This window comes from Styela clava, chromosome 1 (assembly GCF_964204865.1).
Source record: "Styela clava chromosome 1, kaStyClav1.hap1.2, whole genome shotgun sequence".
Taxonomy (NCBI): Eukaryota; Metazoa; Chordata; class Ascidiacea; order Stolidobranchia; family Styelidae; genus Styela; species Styela clava.
Genome location: NC_135250.1, coordinates 8337498 through 8362481, shown reverse-complemented (window position 1 = coordinate 8362481; position 24984 = coordinate 8337498). Strand labels below are relative to the sequence as shown.

Sequence of the window (24984 nt, the reverse complement as noted above, 5' to 3'; positions counted from 1 at the left end):
CATTTGGACAAATATTTGTAAAGAAAACCACGGAGAATAAAATATATATTGATGAACTAAGCATACGCGTCATTGGACTGATGATCTAATTTAATATATACTGTATTGGAAATTTATTGTTTGATAACATGATGTCAAAGAATGACCATAGGACGATTTATTAGTGTCGTTTGTCACAGGAGACATTTTGAGAGATTGTCATTCGGTCATTGCTCTTTTGTATGTTGTTTACTTTTATTGTAGATAAATACCCAATGCCTAATTAAGGCTTCAGTTTAACGTCGCAAATAAATAAATATTGGCGGACGCACCCTTGAAACGCCCTCAATTGGTAGTCTTAATTACTCTCAAAATAAGGCATTTTAGGTGAGCTCTTTGAGTGAGCATTGTGAATGTTAGAATACAATTAAAACCATTGCTTAAAAATAATATTTAACAGAAATTATTTCTTTTTACATAACAATTTGTTGCACCAGTGTTTCGTCTAGTCGGACTCTCTAGTTTAGAAGGGAATAGGAGTGCATAAACCTAATTTACTTATCTAATAATTATACGAAGAAACATACATTTTTGTTATGGGAGGTTTTGAATTTTTTGTGTGAACACAAAATAAAAAAAATGACATAAAACAATAATGTGCAAATTTACGTATCCTCTAAATGGGAAATTGCGCTTGACATAGAATATATCTTGAAATAAAATACTGTATATATAATACACTAAGAAAAATTGATTGAACATATATATGATTTTGCTACGTCAGAAAGACTTAGAATTCCTAACATTTTATTGTTTACACAATCCTACGTCCTTAATAATTTCAATATGTCGAACAATTCTACATAAATTGAAAAAAAAAAGATTTATGTATTTTTTCTGCATCTGAAACTTTTTTTAAACATCACTTGTACTACGTATTAGATTATACATTATATATGAGTTATTAATTTTACCAGACATTTTTTTTGAAATTTCTTGCGTTCTATAAAGTAACAAATAGAACATCTAGTTCACACCAATTATTTTACAAAATTATAAATTTTGAACTTGTTGCGAAAATTATTTAGTTATCCTTTTTTTGAACTATAGTTCACTGTAGTAAGATTAATGGTGGTATCGTATTCGTGTTATTTGCATAATTTCATATTTGGATAAAAATCCAAAACTACAAATTTTTATTTGGTTAGAATAATTATCCGGTTTCAAGCACAAATACGTCATGAATACGTCACAAATGAAAAAATTGTTTATTTATTGACAATTATCATTTAAAATGAAACTGAACAGTTTTAATAGCAAATATAGATGTGGTAAAAACCTCGTGAAATTCATATACTGATCACAAATTTAAAAATATCAAACCGCATAAAATAAACAAACTGAACATATTAATTGGTAGTTTTGGAGAATGACTCCAAAGGAAACTTCTTTTTGTGATAAGAACGGGTAAATTTTTATACTCGAAAATAATTTAATCAACAAATCGAAATTTATAATTTAATCAACAGAAGCGAAATAATGCAGTGAAACTAGGCTAGTTTGCTCAAGATAAAATTTTGTATATAAAACGGCACTGTTACAATGGAAAAACATTAAGTACCGTAACTCGAATTATAGTCAGTATATAAAGTCAAAAACTTAAAATACAATAATGAATTTCAGCAATTTTCAAATAAGTTTTTTGAGATTGTTCGCTTTAATTGTTTTTGTTCATTCGTCACATTGTTTGAAACACCGCGGTCAAACTTATTGTGTTCATAGAAGCATCAAAGAATTTGCGAGTTTTAAATTAAATAATGCTATTTCATTGGTAAGTAGTCAAGTCGAATAATTTCATATTTGAAAAAAAGCCATATGAAAAGAGATAATAAAATATTTTTATGTTTTCACAGAATTCAAGATCAGTACTAGGACCAAATAAAAGTGTGGCGAAGACGATAAATGCTGTGTTCAGATCTGAACCAACTGATAATAATAAAAATCATTCAAATATCTTCTACATCGACGAAATGGTGATTTTTATTCAGACAGTAATGGTATGATTTATTTGAGGATTTTGCTTTTTATCTGTGTGGAAGTACTTTTGACAATCTTTTTCAATTTCATTCTAGAAATCAAGTTTAATACAAGAATGTTTCAATCTGGAAGGGACGCCTTTGAGAGCTTTAGTAAATGAAGAAATATTCAGAAGATGCAGAAAGGTATCCCTTATTCAATTTTTTTAGTGAGAAAATTAACAGCAATCACATAAATTTTATATTCGCGTTTCAATTTACAGAATTCTTTCACTGGCAAATGTTTAGTTTCTTCACATCGAAGTCATCTTGTAAGTATCTTATTTTAAAATATTGTCAAAAAATTCACGGAAACGCGATTTTATCGTTTTTTTTTTTCATATTTCAGAGAAACCGTATACAACGGCAAAGGATTGATGTCATCAAGACGAAAAAATCTGAAGTTAAAGTCGACAATTTTCTGACTGAATTTGGAAAGAATCCCGTAGCTATCTGCACTGCTTTCTTGAAAGAAGTTCACAGAATTATAAATACAATACCTGTTTGTGCAAAGTAATTGAAACATTCCTACTATTTTGTTCGTATTTCTTTTGGAATATCTGTTGTTCTTTCACATTTCAGTTGAGAAATGTTATTTGGATATATTTTTTTCTAATATTATACTTTTGATTTCAATGGTTTGGGCTAACAACATTAGCTTAGAAGTAATTTATTTAAATAATATTATTTATAATATTTATTCTTCGTCATAATTTAGCAATCTTGTATATATTTTTTTTAATTTTCAGGGTATTTTTATTTATTATTGTCTGATAATTTAATGTATATTGTATGTTTTGTTTTCTCGGTAAATGATGAAATTTAATATCAAAGTGAATACTTATATATGTAATTGTGCTTTATGCAAAATAGATATAGTATTAAATACGTTGTAAATAATGCTACGATTTTATTGAGTTGGCTCTTTCGTTAAATCGGATCTGGACCCCATTTCGGTTGAAGTTTTAAACGTTTGGCTCACGAACACAAAAACCAACTTTAAAATTAAGACAAAGTTTTATATAAATTAAATTAGACAAAATTAATTGCATCCTCCGGATCCAGCCCTCTCTCTCTGAAAAAAGTTCAAACATGAATTGATTAATGGTAACCCCTACCGGGGGATGAAGAATATCAATCAAGAAGGTAACAACAAGGAAAACTAAACTACTGAAACTACTCGAACGAAATCGGGAAAAAAATCCCACTGCTACGACGTACCTCATTATATTGTCCCTTATGCCACTTTTGCTGATCCCCCCAATCTATGGGCAATTATGACAGAAATGTTGAGAATATCGGAATTCTAGTAGTAGCATAAGTATACTTATTTTCACGTAACTGTAGTTTTACACATAACATTTATTCCCTCTTTCGGAAACTGCGACATTTGAATGTGATGTATGCGTTACGAATCCCGATGCTTTTACACATTTATGCGATATAAATATTGCAAGTTGAATTTTGCTGTAATGTGAGACGAAATACAAAACTGCCAGCCTATTCTTGACCGCCCAATGGGCTGGTAAGGACCAAATGAAACAAATGTATGAATTTCATTTTTTCTCAAGATAGACGTGACGTCATCCCAAATGAGGCTGTTATTTCGGGGGTTCCAATTTTGATCTATTAAACTGAACATTCCGTGCACCGTGGTGTATTGCTGATTAACCTTGAGGACTTTCAATTAGGAACTTTCATCGTATCGGATGCAACTGTCCCGGAATGGATGATATTTTAACTTGACATCAAAGAGCAATCAAGAGCAGCCGCCGTGTTTGGAAGGGTAATCACACAGTAAATTGATAAAAGTCTCGAATAGTAAATAATCAGAACCCAACCCTATTTTAAAATAGGGGGTACTGTGTACTGAACCGCAAGTCGTTTCTGCTTGTTTTCTTCCTACTTCGTATCCGTATGTGTCAGTTATGGAACGAGATATTAGTATAAAGATAAACAAAAGAGCCATGCTCAAATATATGGACACCAAGAGCATTTCGCCAATCTCCAAAAATCATACCACAGTTCGGCATAAAAAAACCTCCCACTTCCGCTAAGCACTAGATCCACCGGTAAACGCCGAGCATGGAATCAGCCGATGTGCGTCCGCAGAACGTTCGGTGACGTCATAGCAAACAAAAAACGAAACCCACGGAGCTAACAGAAATATCTAAAATAAATACAAATAAAAATTCCCATCCTTAACTACTGAAAATATCGGAGAAATTGGTCCAGTAATCAAAGAGAAAGGCGACTTTTCAAGTTTTCCACTAGGTGTTCAAAATTAATGCAAAATAATCGTTACGTCCACTAACGTGTCCAATAAGAATAGCATAATCTTTTTTCACGAAATAGCAAGTATGTTTATGAGCTTTCGTTAGATCATGATCCAATTTTTCTCGGACAAAGTAAGATATAGCTTAAGTCAACAGCGAATGCAAACACATCGAATCTTTCAAAAAACGAGACCACTTGCACAGATATGAAAGTTATAATTTATTTAATTTAAGTGATGATCCAAAGGAGTGCGAAATCAAGTTATTTTACTTGGACATGAAGTGAACCTACAGTAGTTAGTCTTGTTGAATTGTTTTTGCTGCTCTTGTTGGGGTTTTTGCGCCGCTGCTATTGCAATAAGAAAATCGATTACTTTCCTTCGCAGTCACACACACACCTAGGTAATTCGGAAAACTGACCAAAATATTACCGACATTGCGAAAATCATTTGAGCTTCGTGTCCACGCATTTGAATAGTCGGATTTCTAGCCTCGTTATTTATGCTTGATACTCAGTGGGTATCTTGAGTAGTACCTTGAGTAGGTTGACCTAACTATCTCAAAACTCATGCGAAATAATAATATTATCGTGCGTCTCGGCGTTACTATCAAATAAAAATATATATCACCTCGTTAGTTTGTTACAGCACAAAATATGATTTACTCATTGCGCAGCGGAAATTTATTCTTTTTAAAAAAGAAATAGGCAAAATAACAAAACAAAAAAAATTAAAAAGAAGACAATGTGAATAGAACAAAACTTCATAAAACTAAAAATTCAAAGAACAATGAAATTTTTATTTTTAATTCATCTAGTACATACAAAACACGAGAAAGAAAGAAAAAGTGTGTGTGTGTGTGATATTTTCTTTGTAAAAGGTGCAAATGCAAATATGCGTTATCAGTTCAATTTTACGCTTTGCGCAGCTCTTGCTAATACAAAATGATAATTTAAAGTTAAACCACCGACCAGAAACTAAGCTGTGTCAAGTATGGGCCTATGATAATGAGCGCCTTGAAGGCACTTCTTACAATGACCCATGAATGACTGTGTGTGAAAAAAGAAATATTTTCTGATTAGAAAAAAAACGCAAAAAAATGGAGCAAAATAACAAGAATTAAAATATTGGAACTTCTGTTTTCCGGGCAAAATTTATTCGTTGAATTGTTTTTTAAAAGTCAAGCATGTATCCGCGACAAATGTTTTCTTCGATACAAACTTGGACCAAATGTAAATTCCGTTGATAAATTTTGGCCGAGATAAGTGAAAGCAAACTATGGTGAATGCCACAGATGCTTTGAATTACACCGACCGAATTGCATTCAAATAAGAAAAATTCAAACCCCAAGTTTAGAATGAGCGTGGCGTTCTGTGATAGGAAGAATTCATGAAAAAAAAAGTATAAGAAAAGAAAAATAATAATAGCATAAAGTATTGTTATTCCATAAATTTTGTTCTGATATTTGAAGTGACGAATATGTGTGATAATAATATTTTTTTAATAAATTACAAATTAGTGATCATGCTAATTCCTCCGCTTTTCAAATCAATTTTCGCTTTCGTGCCGGTCGCGGCAGTACCGGGCAAAGTATAAACGTATGTCTTTGATCTTGGCTGAGAAACTGATTCTCCATTTCGCCGATTGTTTTCGTTATTTTCGTTCTGTTGCCTCTTGGCGTTTGCTATAATAATGTTCGGGTCAGCCGTCTTTTTGGACTTATTTTTATTATTTTTTCCATAGGAAGAATTGACGGCACGCGGATTCGAACCCGCGTGTGCGCACCAACTGGTAACGCTTTCAGCAACACTTAAACGTCCACCACAAGCGGTGTCAATCATCTCTTCACCGTCTGGGCCGTGACAAATAACATTCGGATGAATTTTTTGACCGTTTGTTGACGGGTCAGCACTGTGGTCATCGTCTTCGAAGTTACCGCTATCGCCATGTCCCGCTGGCGACGAATTGGTAGATTCGTGTGTAGATGAAATGATTCGTTCGACCTCTCTGTCGTTTTCTGAAACACAGTCTGATAAGTCGGAAGCGGAAGCTCTCGGGTTAGGTTTACTTGACCTTCGACCCCGCTTTATAGGAATAGGTGCAATTATACGATGCTGTCTCGGCTCGCCGTCATCTGATTCAACAGTCGCCAATACGGACGTGCTCGGAAGAACTGAATTCTCTACAGATCGTACCACTAGTGTTGGTTTGGGGGCGGAAGGTGGGCGTGGACTACAGGAATGATCATTATCGCTGTGAGAATCGCAACACCCACGACAAACTTGTTGTTGGGAGTCCGTGTCATAGCCTTGGTCTGTTGATAAAGGATCTGATGATCTACCGGCTCTGTTAGCATAATAGTTATTTTGCTTCTGTCTTCTTTGGGGCGGGGCAAAATCTTCACGCTTGGTTGCCATTTGCAATCCTCCGGTTCCCATTTTGATTTGACCACGACGGGGTGGAAACGCTTTGGGGTTGTAACTCGGGGGTTGAGCACCTTGGGTCATATAACCCCGGTTTACGGCCATTGGGGCATGTTGTGGCTGATTTTCGGGGTGTTCAAAATCGCTGGGAGTAGATCCAGAACGACGATGATATTCAGCTCCCAAATTGTGCATGCTTCCCGGGCGCTCGGCATTAGGGTCACAACATGGGTAAGACGGTCCCCGACTTTTCCTTAGTGGAGCGGTAAAAGCCACAGTGCGGTGCTGAGTGTCGTCGTAACAGTGTCGGTAGTGAACTGCCTGGGGTTCCCCGTCGTTTCCCATTTGGACTTGAACTCCTAATTCGGACGGACATTCCTGTGGAAAAAGAGAAAGGAATTAATTTTAACAGCTGTGATAAACGGTAATAATCAATACCGGTTAACTATACCAATAATGGTTGTTTTACTTTTTTATAAAAACAATTTCGAGTTAGGCCTACTTTTATCAATGCACAGCGATTAACTGCACCTCTGTTGGAATGAATTCACATATATCGCTTTATAAGTGATTTTCCCTCAGAACGAAGCCCTACAGCAGCAGAAACGAAGGATTATATACAATATAATTACCTTGCAAAGTGGGAGGTCCATGGTTTCGTAATGGTGATTGTATCGATGACCACCTGGGTGTCCACATCTTTGTCCTGGCTGGCCACAAGGTGGAGCAAGGTGATGATGACTTCCGCTTGAATAATGCTCGTGAAGATGATTGTAGTGACCGGAAGCACCGGACGCTATAGTGGAACAATTTGGAATCGGCGGCAGTGGTTGTTCGTAATGATTCGGCGCGGCGACGTTCCACGAGACTTCAGCACCATGTCCAGGGTGAGTGTGGTGGGCGTTTATGTGAGCCTTTGGATCTAAAAATACCAATGTATTCAATGAGTAAAATATTTCGAATTTTCAGTATCTCTCAATGTGCGAATCTGTTCAGGCGAGGTCACAATTCCTCATCTAAAAAAGTACGCTCAGAATCGCGAGATATTTTTTTTTGCCGCTGGGATAATTTCACATCAAAATATTTGCATATTGCCGCGTGGGAGAAAATACACCGAAACATCTCTTACTTGTTTCGTTCATTAATTCAAAGTTCGAGCCATCGCTGTGTCCTCTCGCACCTTGAGTCGCAAAATGTGAGTTGTCCAAATGCGTTAGTCGAGTGATATCCATGTCCGAAGCACATCGTGCTTGATCTATCGCCAATACAGCGCTTCTCGCTGCTGACACAGGTAATAAAGTAGTTGTACATCCTGTGTAATGGTGAAAAGATGATAAATATTTCTTGATGTAGTAGGTGAGAAATGCTTACATACCTAGATACCAATATATAATGATCAAAATGACCATCGCAATGCCAACCAAAATTGCCAAATGCTAATGGGAATTGGGAATTATTTCTCTTTTAAACACTTTATCAATTCTATATGCGAACCTGTATTCGTTGTATAGTATCCTCCATAAGTCGACCCATCTTGGCGCATCGTACCCGCATGTGATGTAGAGGAGCCAAGCCTACCGTTGTGTGAATTATTAGACATGTGACGATGACGCATGTCCATTGCGTCTGAGTGACCACGTGACCTCTTGGCGACCCTCGAGAAACACGCTGAATAGTGGTTTCGTACCTATATAACAATAATTCTATTAATATTCTATCTTTTATGAGCCGTATAAAAGTACTTTCAAGTGAATGCACGCCACACTTACCTCGCTTGGTAAAATGCAATGTAGAAAGAAGGCTGCGATTCCGTAAAAAGAGCTCAAAATACAAAACAAGATGGCGGTTGCTCTTGGTTGGAAATTACTGAGCCATAAGACACCACAACTCCACAGTGCACACAAGAGAAAACCCAACGCACAGGAACGAGCCACTCCCGACCTGAAAATTAAAAAGGTTGAAAATAAGGAAAGAAAAATCAGAACGAGAAAAAAACTATCCTGAACGAAGATAGAGAACTGTAGAACAGCTACCGTAATTTAGCAGAACGGTATCGGCAGTCGACCGAGTACGCTTGTCAAATGAAAATATTTCATTTGAATAAAAATTTTTGACATCTTCAATACTGCTAGATATTATCAGGAAGAACATAATTGTATTTACCTGATTGACTTATGCTTTGGTGCATCCGAAAAACTGATTGTATAGAGATGTAGTCGGTACATTGTCATGGATAAGAATAATACACAACATAAAATAACGAAAAGACAAGGACCAATGAAACTCCATATAAAACTTCCGTTGGTTTTCAACCAGCAACTGTAAAAAGAATAAAATGTTAAAAAAAATGGTGAAATTACGAATAGGATAGATACCACGGAGATACTATTCTATAAACTATTAAAAATGGGCAGTAGTATATTATCGAATGTGAGAGTAATTGAGACGCGATGTTCCAAATGCAGTTTGGATATTTATTTGTTAAGGAAAAGTGTTCAAATAGGGTTGACAAATACTCTATGCTCAAAGAGCATTTTTATATTCAAACTAAACATTATATAAACAAATTACTGGAGATAAATATGGTGTACATTGTTTTAGAAAAACTAAATTTTCAACGCAAAAATCTGTACGTGACATTCTGGTGGGTTAAAATGTTTGAGTTTTAAAAACACTGCGTTACTAATATGCATTAATTTTGGGAACAGGCAATTTTGGTTGTCAGTTCTTTATATTTTAGCTTTATTTAAGTATACTACAACTCAAAAACTACACAAACCCAACCAAAAACTACATCAAACACCACTTCAATACACATACACATAGAGACTACTACATTACTACAATATCAAACAATGAGCCATGCCATGATGAGAAATTAAAATTTAATATTTTGCCAGGCATGAAAGAATGATATGACAATATTACCATTGGCCAAACATAATAGTTGAAGAATGACGAAAAACCAACCAAGAAATAAAAAAGAAACTAAAATTAAACAAAAAAAAATAAGAAATCAACGCATGCAAGCGTTCCACTACTTACACAGCACCCGTGCCGTACCCGGTATGGTCAGCGGCTGCACTGATGGCAACCACAATGGTGGGGAGGCCATAGCCTACAGCGTAGTACCAGCGCCATCTATCGCGTCGTTCTGTAATATCGTTCATCACTACCATCAGATGGTAGGCCTCTAATGCAGACCATGTGAACGTAGCTAATAGGCCGAAGTGAAGAAGTCCGGCTACAGCTCCACACACCTAAATGTAACAATAAATACTGATTATCTTAAAATTCCCTTAGCTAAAATTAACAGCTTTTTTTTCGCTAAAATTGTCTTTAATAGATATGCAAAAAGAGGGGGTACACGAGGAGGAGGTATCTGAAAGCGGTCAGTGTTCAAAAAAAAATTGGGGATCCGCGGAATCCCAGACTATGCTAAGAAAAAAAGTTGCTTCCGGGATATTTTGAATGCTACATTCGGATTAGCATGTACGATATTTCAAGTTCTGAAACTCTAAAACGCTTATTTAAATTTTCCATGCCTTTTAGGCACATAGCGCGTGTTAGCGTATCAAGTATCAGTATACATCAAGCCTAAATTTAATAGTCTCATATACCTAATCGAAGAACATTGTGTTTTTTTCATGAAAAAAAACGAAACATGAAAGTATACTTACGTCTGGAACGAGTGTACGATCGATTCCGCATAAGAAAATGATTTCGGTCGATATTAACGATATGATAAGATTCTTATGGATGGTGTTGATGTCGCTTTGCAGACGCTTGGAGGCGCTAATAAATAAATAAAAAGATCGATAAAATTTCGTTTGCACCAGGTGACCGGAAGTATTATCTTCCGAGGTCACGAACTGAGAAAATTACAGTATAGGGAAGTCGCTTTGCAGACGCTTGGAGGCGCTATTAGATGAATAAAAAGATCGATAAAATTTCGTCTGCAACAGGTGACCGGAAGTAATATCTTCCGGGGTCGCGAACTGAGAAAATTGCAGTATGGGTATATATGTATATGTACAAAGGTTCAATATTTTCGTGACAACCTACTAAAAAAATCATCTTACCTCAGTGGAAATAGTGTTGCTGCGACCAGAACCAGGAAGAAAAGTGAAACACTCAATCCGGCTCTCAAGATCGGTACATCACGCGATACGATTGGCGCTGTAATAGTGCTGGCATGAACGCCTGAATCTCCTTGATAACCCATTGTCGGGAAGGGAATGTTGGATGACAAAACTGAAAAAGACGTCATGTGATTGCATTCGCAGACACTGTGCGTCGAATTGACGTCAATTGCGTAACATCCTTTGCGCCACCAACGTCCAGCGGCAGACCTGAAAAATAATGAACATTGAGTTGAAATGGTGAAGACACGGATAGGAAGTTTTTTTTATTAATATATGATTTTATCGGAGTTTTAGCTGGTGTCGGAGTTGATATTTTGAGTCCGAGTCGATTTCAAATTGTGTCTACTTTACATCCCTACTTTCAACCTTGTTGAGCCAGTAGTACCACAGAGTTAAAAAATGGTCTGTTAAAAAAAAAAATAAGTCTACTTACGGGTTAGTGTGGTCCCAGTAGGCACAAACTTGGTTACCAAAATCAGTCCTTTTGTGCGCGATCGTCAATTCCAGGGGCTTAGCAAGGTCGAGGGTCTGATGTCTGTTAACAATGACACTGACTTCGACTTCATCCGGCGAGGGAGAGCTGTCTGTTTTCGTAGGTAGGCTGGTAATCCTTGTAATCGAAGCAGCCGACACTGATAGAATTTTAGAATTTACGGGCTGAAGATGAGTCTTATAAAGTTCTTCGTCTTTCAAATATTGTCCCAAATTACGGAAAGCCAAAAGCACAACCGCTAGATGACGTGTTGTGGTTTGATTTATATGTCCTCCCTGATTTGGTAGGTTGTTATCAGAAGAAGTATAATCGCCAAGAGCCTTCAAAACCGCATTAGTATCCAACTTTACTGAATCACCTTGACCGGTTGACCAAATCACGTTTTCATATTTTGATGACGTCACGGAACCAGTGACGTCACTTGGAATGGGATCGACTCGGATACCGAGAGAAACCATTCGCTCGGACCAGTTGAGCTTGTTATTTTGAGCTGTACTCGGCTTGTTAGCGCTCATAGCGGATACGGTTGTTGAGATGTCATAGGCCAGAAAGAAAGCGGTGTCTTCGACGACGCTAACGAGTTTTGTTGCTAGTTGGTTCTGAATATAAAAGTGTTATAGGTTACTAAAATAAGTATTTTTAATACACATGCATATGGGAACTAATTCACAAGGTGAACGTTTTTCTCAGAATAAAATAACCACGTACCTGCATACTATGCGTTAAAAAATTCCAGCTATCTTCCAAAGATGGGTCCAATAACAAACTGGCAGTCTTCAATACTGAGCCAGTTAACATGGCGGCGCTTTGTCTTTCTGTAGTTGCTTTTCTCAAAAACGCTACAAAATAAAAGCATGTTTCAAAAATTTCGTTTGAATTATGACGTCATAAAGTCGGGCGTGACGTCAGTCACTGTTAAATGCAAATTATGTAATTTTTACCTTTTAGAAGTTCAACCGATCTGGTAATGTCCCAACTGTTCAACTGATTACCAATGTCCACTTTTTGCCTGAGGGTGTCAGTAAATTTTTGACTCAGTTCCGCAGCGCTGATTCTTCCGTAATCCAACTGGAGGTAAAAAAATAAACGAAACTTTAGGTTTAGAACAAAACCGGTTTAATAACGTTCCGCCTATATATGACTGAAAACAGAGAAAATTCTTCTAAATATTACAAAGTATTGTCCAAAAACTGAGCAGTAAATTGGGTAAAGAATATGTTTTTAAAGTTGAAATAAGAAAATTGAAAACTACGCAAATCTATAAAATAAAGTCAATACGAATATTAATAACAACAACAAACCTGATTCTCGATTTCTCGAATCCATTCAGAAACGCATTGGGTAAAATCTGGGTTTTCTGTGGCCCATTGGGGGTTCGTAGCATTGCCCCCACAAATCCAGTGAGCAAAACCATGTGGAGATCCTGAAATAGCAAAAAAGAAACATTGATACGGGATTCAAAATGGAAAAAGCATCGGAAAAAGAGAATAAGGGCATTATTTTTATTACTACGACAGGGGTGTCGCATTTGCACGTTTTTGTTTTTACGATATAAATTATCCTTCATACCTGGACATCGCTCTTTAGCAACACTTCTGAATTTGGTATCTGGCCACTTTATGCCTCTTGCTTCTACTCCGCGACAAAAAGTTCTGATAGGTTTTATTGGTGAAACACCACTAGGCGTCGTTGTTGTTTTTATAGTAGTACTAGTCCTCCTTGTCGTAGTAGTTGTCGTGGTTGTGGGAGTCGTCGTAGTCGGCGGTGGTTCCGTGACGAGAGGCTCGAAATTTAGTCGGTAGGTGATAGCCAATTTTTTATCCCATACGTAGAGCTTTTGTTCTTTCGGGTTGTAATTTATAGTCGAAGTGTTTTTAGTTAATCCGGGCATGGCGATGTTAATCTGAAATAGCAAATATCATATATTGCGATATTGTTGCATCATAAAGTGGATGTTATAATGTCAACACTTATTAACAAGAGTATGACATTACAAATAAATATCTGAAAATATAACTTACATTTGACCCGATATTAGAAGTGGTATTGAACATATGGTCAATTGTTAGTGTGTCGTAATTGACGACATATAAAACTCCGCAGACCATGAAGGCGTTGAGAGCAGATAACTTGTCGTAGGAGGTAGTCCAGGTTTTGACAATTTCAAGGTTGTGGTGCCTCAACCTATACAAAGAAAATACAAAAACATAAGTTTTCGAGTCATTAGTGGGCCCACTTGAAACAAACAGCGCATAATTGTTTAAATTAATCACTATAAAACTCGATCTGGAGAGCGTAATTGTAGAGTGCTTGATTTCTTTTGTCTTACGTCGAGTGGATCTCGTTCAAGTGCGGGTTAATCCAAGCGTGTAGTACTTGATTTGCGAAGCGGATGACAAAACATAACAGCCTCGCATGTATACGCATGTATATTGTGTAGTCCCACTTTTACGTATTGGGTTAATATGGAAATATAAGGCATGAAGTGTTTTTGATTCAGACCGTGGATACAATACTAAAGTTCTTCAGATACACATACCTGCTCACGACAATTTTTCCCTCGTTATATTCTGTAGCGTAAATAGCCCACAATCCATTTTCATCAACAGCTAAGTCTATATCGGTAGAAAGTCCAATAGCATATGGTGACGTTCCATCATGATTCGCTGCCGGTAGCTCCACAGTAGCTTCCACACGTTGGGTGGATAAATCGTAACGGACGACTTGTTTGGTACCCTCCTGGATATAGAGAATGAGTTAATGACACGACTAGTTTTCTTATATTTTGTACGGCACGTTTTTTAAATTTTCAAATCGACTTACCGGTGTGAAAAACAGACTTCTGTCGTAGACCACAAAGCCAGTTCCATCTACAGATTGGCGTAAATGATAGAACGATTTTGGTTCTCTTCCTATCATGTCCGATATAGATTCATATTCATATAATTGACGAGTAAAAAATTTAGTGTATCCCATATAAAACAGCCTGTAAAAAGTGGAAGAGAAAATTAAGAAAATCCGCGATTGTGATGTTAATGCGAATAGAAAAGATAAACGATACAAACCTTTCTGATACTTGATACGGATCTTTCATCCAAGCAGCGTTATCCTCTAAAGGCGTTAATTTTCTTGAAAATAATGATGCGCTCTGAAGTTTACCGGGACAGGTGATTACTGAAGAACAAAAAGAAATATGTATAAAAAAATGGGAACTTCATAGTTCGAACGTGTTTGGAGCAGATTTATTCTAGCTTTTTGTTTCATAACTAAGAATATATCAATAAATAGGAATACTGTATACTGGTCATTTAGTATTGATAAAAAAATCAGTTGTTCTGCTTCGATGCGCGTGAGCGAACCGAAAAGCGACAGTTTTTGCGAATTTTGTTATCACCGCCGGTAATAGACGGATAAGCATATCTTTCGCCGATTCGGGCCGTTTGTTGCGTTCCAGACAAAAAATATTGTTTCCCGTAAAAAATTTGTTTATTTATCCAAGGACCAACTACGATTTTCGTTGTATTATCATAGTGTAATTTTGGATGGAAATCAAACGGTAAATTGTGCGCTTAGAGGTCACGCTTTGTGCCAACAAAGCAAAACAATCCGAATAGCTGATGATTTGAGACGTTTTGGATACTTTTCCTTGAATTTGTCTACCGAGATAAAAAATCTGTCGTGCGTAACAACCAACGTTGGAATAACTTATATGTTTAATATGCCACCAAAAACAGTCAGATACCAGTTATTACTTACAACACACAGATTATTTTACTTTATACCAAGTGTTCACGTTTTCGCTCTTAAAAAGTCTACGATAATCATATTTTGTGTTAGAAAAGTATTCAATGCAAAAACTTTCAAAAAAATCATTTTCCACTCGATCAAACTCTTCTCACTCAAATATTTGAGGGCATGACAGTAGATTTGCGGTTTATATTCATTCTCTTGTTATTTCATGAGTTTTGAGAAATACCTCGAAAAAATCAGGGTTCAAAAGGCTTTTCTACATGGGTTAGCACTTGTGTGATATTTCGACAACCTGCAATCAAAAGGCTTATAGCGAAAAAGGTGGATTTGAAAAACATGTGATAACCGTTAAGCGTCCGGAATAAAGCTCCCATGTACAAAATTTCCAGTGAATGAACACCCACAAAATTTTTTTTAACCTTTTATTATAAAAAATAACTTTAATTTGTAATGGAATTGAAAGGTACTGTTCGTGGGAAGTGGGTATCGGGTTAAATTCTCATCCTGCTACTGTTAGACTGAGAGACACGGATTTCGCGATAATTGCGAAAAGGCAAGAACGCGGAAAATTGCGTAAACAATCGGTGCGTCATGATATTTACACGCAAAATACGAGGGCAATGCCCACTTGTCCCAAAAAGATATCACCACACACCTAACTTGATTAGGCATTGCATTATATGCCATTTATCTTTGGGCCGAATCTACAAATGCAGTTTTAGATCTTTTTTAATTATGTCAAAAAAAGCAATTGAAATTCTGCACACGGAACGCTAGACTATTTTGTTATTTTTGTTGTATTATACTGAAATAACCAACCGTTATAGCTACAACTGAGACAAAATTCAATATGTCTGACTCCGCCAGTTTATGGTAAAAACATTGTCTCGTACTGAACAATAATATTACGATTATAAAAAATGTTTTCCCAGTGACTAAGAGCGTATAAAATGTCCTCCCGTCCGTGGAAAATTGGCCATAAAATAGATAGTGTCTGAATTTTTCTTTGGTACATTATATTAGAAAAAAACGGATAAATATTACTGCTGTAAGTAACAGATTGGTAACATAAAAACAATTTTTGAACAAATCAAATGACAGTTTTACAATAAAAATCAAGAGGTCAAAAGTCAAATCGTGAAAGTTGTCGTCCGATGATGACGTCATTTTGGTTTTGGATCATTAAAATAAATCTAAACGGGAAACCGCCTTAGCAAACCTAGAAATCAGATAAGTATGTGTCATACCAGGCCAAGCATGAATTCATTGCCGAATTCTCCTGTGCTGAGTTGTCCCAATTAATGCCATTTATATGGCAATTCGACAATGATGCTGCTAGTCTTTGAAGCGCTTTGGGAGTGTGGGATATAAAATTTTTCTCAAATGAGGCTGGGGACCATTATACGCTTTTTAACGACGCTTTTACGAGTTTATTAAACGGCGGGAGAGTGAGTTGTTCAAATTGGTAAATATTGGTTTGAACGTAATGTTACATTCGTTAAAATAAAGAAAAGTCCAAATTTGGTTTTAAAAAATATTCTAAATCTCATTTGAAATGAAAATGGCTGTCCTGTACTGGTTTATAGACACCGTCATGACTATGACTTCATGAGAATTTTACTCGATGGAATGTGTGACAAAAACCCAAAATAAAGCTATGATATTTTCGAGTTCATTACTAATCAAAAATACGACAACCCAAGCGACGTCGCATTACGCCTCAGAATAGAACACCACCTCATGGTTAAGCCAATTACGCAACGCTGTAATCACTGTAAACTGTCAAGTTTTGTGTGTAAAGTCTGAATATGTTGACCACACACATACAAATACGTAGAAATGTATCCCGAACATTTAGCTTGTCCATATTTAGACACAATCGTTTTAAAAAGGCTCTAGCCACAGGAAGTAGGCAAACCGTCGCTTCGTATACACATGCTTCGAACACATACTGTAATACAAAAAGCGGCAATTGGCAATTATATTTTTAACGACTATCAGATGTTATGCCATCTAAAAGCGAATGACGACAAAAATTTCATCTAAACCAGTTTACACTGTAAATATGGACGTCGAAAAGCAGAGGAAATTCGAATCCTACAGTCAGACAGGCAAGCCCTCTCTGGGAAAGCCATTACGCATTTGTTTATGCGATGTGGCTTTCAAAACAATACGTTATGCGTAGGTAGGTAACATAATGTTCGCTCGTAATCAAAAATGACTGACGAAGCGACATCGAATACGAAAATGCCTCGCGGATTCAAAGTGATATCACCGTCGCTCGGGAGAAAGTAACAATTTTTGATTAGTTTCTCTAATGAAATATTAATATGGAAATTTGCTGCAAAAACTCAAAGTCCAATTTTGACGCAAATTTGATTTAGAAATGCGTTAGGATAAATTTGGTCTACACGTCAATCTAAAAAAATCAGGTTGTGTGCCTTTACCGGGAATAAACGACATAACGTTTTTGGGCTCTAAACGCATTGGTAATTGCCAAGTGGCCTCCGTATAAAATAGTTGGTCCGACCAAGCCCAATATATTTTAAGAATGAACAGCCTTTAGTTTACCATAGCAAATGTCGAGAGAAAAATAGCTTACCATCATTCGAAGTTGCATATCCAAAATTCATGATAGTCGAAAGCAATAAAATCCATAAAGTAAATGTATTTGACAAAACAGCCATTTTTCTGTTGTTAGAAACAGTCTTTTTACATGGCAAGAGCATTTGAAAATCCATTTTTGTATATCCGTTGAGACAAAGCGTTTGCATTATATTACAAATATATCAGTGGTCCTTAAAATAGTTTTTTTTTTGCACCGGGTAGCTTGTTTTACAAAGCTTCTTAGATCCGTTTTGTATTGTTTAGTATAATATACGGAGGTACATTCTAATTATCGGCGTGCTTACGGCGTTTTTGTATTGGTAAATTAAGCTGGAAAATGTGTAAGGGTGGTAATTAGAAGTTATTATGCTTGAATAGGGAATGCGCATGGGAAAAATCGTGTAATCAAGCAGACTACGATGAAGTGCATTATAATGACTTACAAAAATTTTCAAATATTTCAGCATAAGTCAAGTAGATAAATCTAACTCAAATACGACGGTTCAACAAACAACGTTGCCAGTTTTTAACGGCATATATTTTTCTATATAACGATGACAGAATTAATAAACTTTTACTTTTTTGTCAATACTCCGCTAATGGTCAGTTGGTACATCTCTACACTCAATTAAACATAAATAATCTACTTTTTCCTGGGGTTTGCCCAATATATTCCCCAAAGAAATTTAACAAAATTCATCATGCTATCTATTTAGGCCTATTAGACAACTTAACCAATCTGATTAATAAAAATAAACTATTTAATTTTGGCGATTCTTTAGACAACAGATAAGGGAATAAAATACACAAAGTTTAAAGCAAACCTATGCCTCAAATACGTAATGTAAATAAAGCCCTAAGTGTATTTTTGTGCGCCTATTTATCAACTACCTTGTTATTTAGAATATTAACATGGTTTTATCTATATCCAAACACTCTTTAATGTAATGAAACGTTCTCATCTGCTCAATAAAAATAGAAAACTGAGATTATCAAACTGCTCTACAGTATAACACTTAACATAATATGGCAACGGTAAGAAGGCTCGGAATAAATTGGTCCGACTGTCCGATCCCGACAACTGTCATACACTGACTGATGATTCAGGCTCTCTACCGCACAAAGACACTCTCGCCAAGCGGCCATTTTTATTTTTCTATCGGTCTCTCGTTTTGTCATAAAGTTCGTAAATTGAACCGCGCTTTCTAACGAGTAAAAAATACTGGGACGTTGAAATTAAACCAAAAATAAAATTTACATATTGTTAATTACAAATCATTAAGTGAAGACCCTAGAAATTCGGGATACAATAGTGGCGTTGCCGACTGCGAGATCGCCTGAAACTTATAAGCGAATATATCTCTGATTTTTGTATTGTATCTAAAAACTGTTACCTTCCGGAACTATATTTTCCTGTATTCACTCTATAATGTCAATAACACACATCTTAAACTGTGTCTGCTCATTGCCTGCACAAAGTAGCATATGGGATACTTCCATTCGGAACCTCATTTTTAGGCGATTAACTCTGCCGGCGACAGTAGCCTGCTGTTACACTGTAACACAGGAAAAGCGCAAACGACGAAAGATTATTCCAAATATTCTCTGTGGGATACCTAGACCTCACACGAACGGTCGTTAACGAAGAAAACTAGCTACAATTTAGCAGTTCAGTCGTTCGCTTTACCGAATGAAATCACGCGAATAGGTCGCTACGGGATACTTCTGTACGGTACTAGACCAGCGAAAGCCATAATTCTAATGTAACACTTGCCGATCTAAAATCGCCCACTGGGAAAATGCGACCATAATAGTCAACGTTACTCGAAAAGTCAGTCTGCACCTTATAACAACCGGCTTGCGAATGACAAAAATGCCTAACGTTACTCGAACAAAAAGCGAAAAAGGCGCTTGAAACAACGGATTAAGGACAGCTCTTACTCTAATGTGGTGAAAAACAAAGACGCGAAATAACACACCTATTATATCGGCCGATTTTTGCTTGTTTATCCATTCAAAAGTAGAAACAAACCTCACCGCAGAGTAAACATAGCATTGGTTTGCGAATGTGTTCTCTCGTACAGATGCAATTAGATAATTGGGTTGTTCTACCCTTTGATTTCGTCTGTTCGATTGGCGACAAAGACAACAAGATATAGAGACAAGTAAAAAACACCAATACAAGACAACATATTTGATTTGAAATATTTAATATTGTTTTAATAAGATCTGAGCTCTCGTTTCGAACTTTAAAACGCTTGGAATTCTGCGCTTGTAAGAACGGACTTTGGTCACAAACATATCGACCAAATCGTAATTCACTTTTTCAAGGAAAAGATCCAAAAATGTAACATCACAAAACTAAAATCAACCTAAGAATTCTTAAAATCTACAGAAGCAAACGTGCCAACTTTTAGTCGCCTGTTGATATTATAAATTAATAATATCGTTGTTCACACATACGATATCTCATTTCTCATGTTATAGACTTCGCACTAATGGTTGCATGTCTATCACTTTGTGGCTTAATTTTCGCTAAGTCTTGTGGGAAATAAAAAAAAAAAGGAATGAAAAGTTGCCCGCGGCTCCATCAATGTTTTTTTCCTCCTCTGCAGGTAACTCAGCACCGTGTATCTTTAAAATTAAATTGGCGCATACATGATAACGTTTTTTTCAAAACTAAAATGTTGCAAATTTTGGTGTCATTATGTTAGATCATGCATTGTTGATATTGTATCTTATGATAAAAACAAGATCAAGCTTGAACACAGTATAATTTTAAAAATGGTAAATAGCAGGTAAGCGTAATAAATCTTTTGAAGTTGGATTATATTTGAGATGTAAACAATGCCGATATGCTCGAATATGGATGGGCATGTAATAATAGGCGCTTTCATATTCGGTTCATGATTGGCACATCTTTGGCCTAAAATGCCATTTCTCCATCTATAATAAAACGTGCGGCATCGGGGAAAAGTCCAAGGAAGACAAATACGACATATCTTTTATTCTAAACATTTATCTCCAAAATGTAAACTTATAGTTAAATATGCTATCCTCTGATTAACTGCTTGGAATTTGACCACATCTTTGCGGGGGCATCACTAATATCTTCCACAAATATTGGACCGACGATGTTCGAGCCGTCAATAATGGGTGTGGCTATACCGACAAGGTCCCAAAGTCACGTTTTCAGTATTACCTATACCGGTAATAATCGGCTGATTGGACACCAACGTTCACACAAGCCAAATTTGATCATCGGCAAATATAGTCCGTTTTAGCTTTTCAAGTGTATGAAGGAATATCATAAACATAGGTTGAAGATGAACTTGATCTGTCGTTATTTAATCCCTTCCAAGGTCTTATTGATGAAATTTCTCACGCCTAAAGCTGACCTAGCCCAGTCATAAGCCGTGACATTGAATGAATTTATTTTCAAATGTCTCTTTTCTTAAAATTTCAAAGACACGAACATTCAAACACGGCAGAGAATAAGGTCGACTAAATTTCTTTAAAACTTCGAATATGCAACTCGTAAAGGTTGTTGTTTCACGATACGTGAAGTACTATTGGGTGTGTTTCGAATAGAGTGTAACAATAATCCAACTGACGTTTAGCCTGTATTATAAATTTTAAGTGTCGGATATTCGAATGCTGGGCACCATTTTGCCTTGGGGAACAAAGTTATTTATTTTTGAGTGAAACATTTAAAGTCTATGTAATTATCTCTTTGAGCAAGATTTGCGATTTTTATCACAAAATAATATAGGAAATGGGAATTCGTACTATGATGTCGTACTACGATATCGAACTTCATGCTCTAACGTTTTGTCAACAAGGAGGATGAGATTTTATCAGAAAATAATCACAGCAATTACGTTATATATCGCGCATCACAAAGTCCACACCATGCTCAAACTGTTTATATGTGGTGTCAAGATCAAAACAGTTCCAAATCGCCTCGACTTGACTGCAGTAATAAAATACCCAATCCGGTATGTAATGACTTGAGCAATTTTGGATTTAAATTTGGAATGACCTGGCTATCGAGATCTATCTAACTCTCCTATAACTCGCTAGAGAACTTACGTCAACAATTTTCTAGGTTCCCAAAATCGAATATTTCTATACTGAACACCTTTTTTCTAAATTACACAACACTTTCCCACCTGTATTACACCTATACCTAATAGTACTTCACATGGCATCTCTATCCCAGCAGATTCCCAACAGAACACAGAAGCGATGTAAAATCGATCAAGAGTAGATTACGTCGCCTACAATCCTATTCGTAACTGTTATTTATTAATTACAACCGGTAACAACGAATCAAATCATTAATGCGCTTTGTATTATACGCAACACGTGTCCACTTCCCCAGCTTATAGCGACGTCAAATCCTGGTTTGAACAACAACACTGCAATTCATATTATCGTCCGCTGGGTTGCCGTATCCATCATACGTGACCAACCGACGGGCGAAAGTATAGCATGGCTTAACGTGAACTACAGGGAATTAAATCAATGAAATTTACATTGGTCAGTTTGCCCATCAACTTTCTTGTTGACAGATATTGATAATCCTGGTCAGTCAATTGGACCTCAATTAAACAATAGATACGAAATAGTAAAATTAAATAACGTGCATTATTGAGTACAGTTGTTAATTAATGAGCAGCTGGCATTATAGTGGTATTCTATAACTTTATGACTTATACTTGTACTAATTGTTCTCTTCTAGTCTTAACTTATTCTCACAGCCGACTATGTAGATCCTCTCTTTACCAACGTTAAGTGTGTTATAATTGATTCTTACGCGAGGAAGGTGCGATTTATACGACCAAAATGTTCATTCTCCTAATAGGTTACAATTATGTACCGGTAAACATCGGTAGCTCACGTAAACTCATAGTTTTAATGTATCATTACGGTAGCCTGGTGGTATTTTTAGGAATTTAATACCAGCGGTAGAAACGCGCGTAATAATAGAAAACAAAAATGCGACGAAAATTAAATTTTTCCAGACGGCGGTCGCAATTTTATGTCGTGGAAACTTAGTGACGTCACACGAAAACAAATTTTCTTTGTTCTTTATAATGAATTAGGCGAGAATTTGATTCGGGTCGCCGATTAATCACCCTGGATTCGGTGTCATGGTTTTATTTGGACCATGCATGACGAAGGGCCCCATCACTATAAATCGAAATCGACGAGGACATCTCGTTAACAACACTATTCGATGTAAGAGAAGTTATTTCTAACATGGGGCATATAGTACTGTGGTTAAATGAACGAATACATTGACTGGGAACAAAAATGTTGATTAACGAAACGTAACACTGAATTACAATCTGTCACATCCTAAGCGAGGCATTTGAGAAGTTCGTTCGGTTTGTTGTTACCTGAGCGAAGTCCAATTCTCCTTGGAATTGTGGCAACATGTTATGAGGTGTTATGTGAAAGTGGATTGGATTTAGGGGTAATCTAAGAAAACTTGATTCAATGGGGTCTGAATTTACTTTTTCCGGAAGTGATGTAGCGTCGGAATAATGACTGATTCGTCGCCGTGGGAACATAACGACACTGTGTACCTCAACTGATGAACAATCTAACAGAGTAAAACCTAGAGTTCCGTAATCTACAGAGTAGTAGTAACTAGACTGACTCCCTTACCCACTATAGCGTGTAGAACTATATTGATGCTTACTCAGTCTGCCATATCACAGAATTTTTTACTTATCTAAACTAATTTTGAAATCTTGCTAAAACTTAAACTTACAATTACTGTATTACACCATATGGGTAAGCTACAATTTAGTCCTCACACTGGCAATTTACCAATAACAAATCTGAAACATATGTCTTATAACCGCCCACCCTTTTCATAACAATACTGCAAATAACTGGTATTGGCTGGAATATACCTCTTTACACACTTTTGTAAATCTCAAACTCATTGTTATCTGGGCACTTTAACGACGGAAGGTAGTAAGTAGCAAAAGGGTGATGATATCTACCCGATTGTAATCTTCGGAAAATCATGTTTTTCGAAACGAAAACTCATGTCGCCAGTGTAACCTGAGATCTATAACATCGGAATAATCTTCGTCGCAAATTTCAGTTAGTGTTGACACAAAAGAGACTTAATTCTTATTGTACACAAGATTTATCTTCGCATCAGACTTGGTCAAGAAAAAAGAATACAATGACGGCATGGTCATAAATACTGTTGAAAATTATGTAAAATAATTTAAGTTTAAATTCACTCGAGGCCTACCAATTAAACCACACCGAATTCCAAATGAACCATTTGGCAGTATATTGCTCTTCTTAGAACTTGGTGAAACATAGAACGTCAATATTAGAAGAATGTTCGAAGTTTGTTCCTAACTAGGGCGAATCGAATAATAACTGAATGTAGATACCAAGAGGAGTCCAAATGTAAAATGACACGAACGATCTTCCCATTACTGTTTCAATATATGATTTAAAGTATTTCACGTAATTTTCTCATGTTATCGCGTTAAATGAACACAAAAGGTACATATTGCTTGATATGTATCTCACAATATATGTAACTTGATGCTCATGTATAACCGCGGTCACCAGCTTTCTAACTAGCAAGCAATTTTCTCTTCAAACGTATACTTGAAAGGTAGAAAATCGTACCTATCACTACAAAGAAAATACAGAGAGCTGGTAATATGATACATCTAGCTGACACATGGCTGATAGAAGGGCGCGTTAACTTAATCATGGGTCGGTAGAGTAATTGGTCCAGTTTTCGCCACTCTTTATCTGAAATTCTACCCCGAGTGATCTATTTTACTGGTCTAGTAAAGTCGAATTTTGTCGTCGTTCGATGTAGACATTATTGGTATTGGTTGATAATTTTCGTGATTTCGTCGTGTCTCGATATGTGGATGACAAGAAAATTGCATAAAAACGATCAAATTATATCTTCTTGGTAACTACCTTAGATGTAATGTAATCTAAGAGACCTTGTCTTTGATAATTTGGTAAGTGATGCTCGCAAAATAGATGAAAAATTACCTCAACCAGATATGTGAGAATACAAATAGGTATGTACATATATGGTTAAGTCGATGTTGTTGATGATATTTCTTTGACTGGTTACAATTCAATGTAATGATGATAATGTAATTGGTCTATTGCACAAGGTATATGTCAACTTTTTGAAAATGTTTCAATTTTTTAATGTGGATACTAAAAT

General features: G+C 36.2%; 1 protein-coding gene across 4 annotated transcripts in view; it reads right to left on the bottom strand.

The window, feature by feature from the left end:
• Nucleotides 1-4989: 4989 nt before the first annotated feature.
• LOC120338676 (adhesion G protein-coupled receptor L2-like) overlaps nucleotides 4990-24984 on the bottom strand; it is a 60827-nt gene continuing 40832 nt past the window's right edge. For 2 of the 4 annotated variants that reach the window (XM_078118568.1, XM_039406583.2), the window contains exons 5-22: nucleotides 14456-14564; nucleotides 14214-14376; nucleotides 13930-14129; nucleotides 13412-13574; nucleotides 12960-13293; nucleotides 12692-12813; nucleotides 12332-12458; nucleotides 12099-12229; nucleotides 11331-11989; nucleotides 10835-11104; nucleotides 10433-10547; nucleotides 9798-10012; nucleotides 8916-9071; nucleotides 8522-8693; nucleotides 8247-8439; nucleotides 7882-8064; nucleotides 7385-7674; nucleotides 4990-7130 (exon numbers count right to left, since the gene is read on the bottom strand). In XM_078118568.1, coding sequence (XP_077974694.1) covers nucleotides 5838-7130; nucleotides 7385-7674; nucleotides 7882-8064; nucleotides 8247-8439; nucleotides 8522-8693; nucleotides 8916-9071; nucleotides 9798-10012; nucleotides 10433-10547; nucleotides 10835-11104; nucleotides 11331-11989; nucleotides 12099-12229; nucleotides 12332-12458; nucleotides 12692-12813; nucleotides 12960-13293; nucleotides 13412-13574; nucleotides 13930-14129; nucleotides 14214-14376; nucleotides 14456-14564 — 4895 coding nt within the window. In that variant the 3' untranslated portion in view covers nucleotides 4990-5837. Of the gene's footprint in view, nucleotides 7131-7384; nucleotides 7675-7881; nucleotides 8065-8246; nucleotides 8440-8521; nucleotides 8694-8915; nucleotides 9072-9797; nucleotides 10013-10432; nucleotides 10548-10834; nucleotides 11105-11330; nucleotides 11990-12098; nucleotides 12230-12331; nucleotides 12459-12691; nucleotides 12814-12959; nucleotides 13294-13411; nucleotides 13575-13929; nucleotides 14130-14213; nucleotides 14377-14455; nucleotides 14565-17742; nucleotides 18095-24984 lie in introns of those variants that run through there. The other 2 variants (XM_039406600.2, XM_039406592.2) reach the window with 2 other exon arrangements.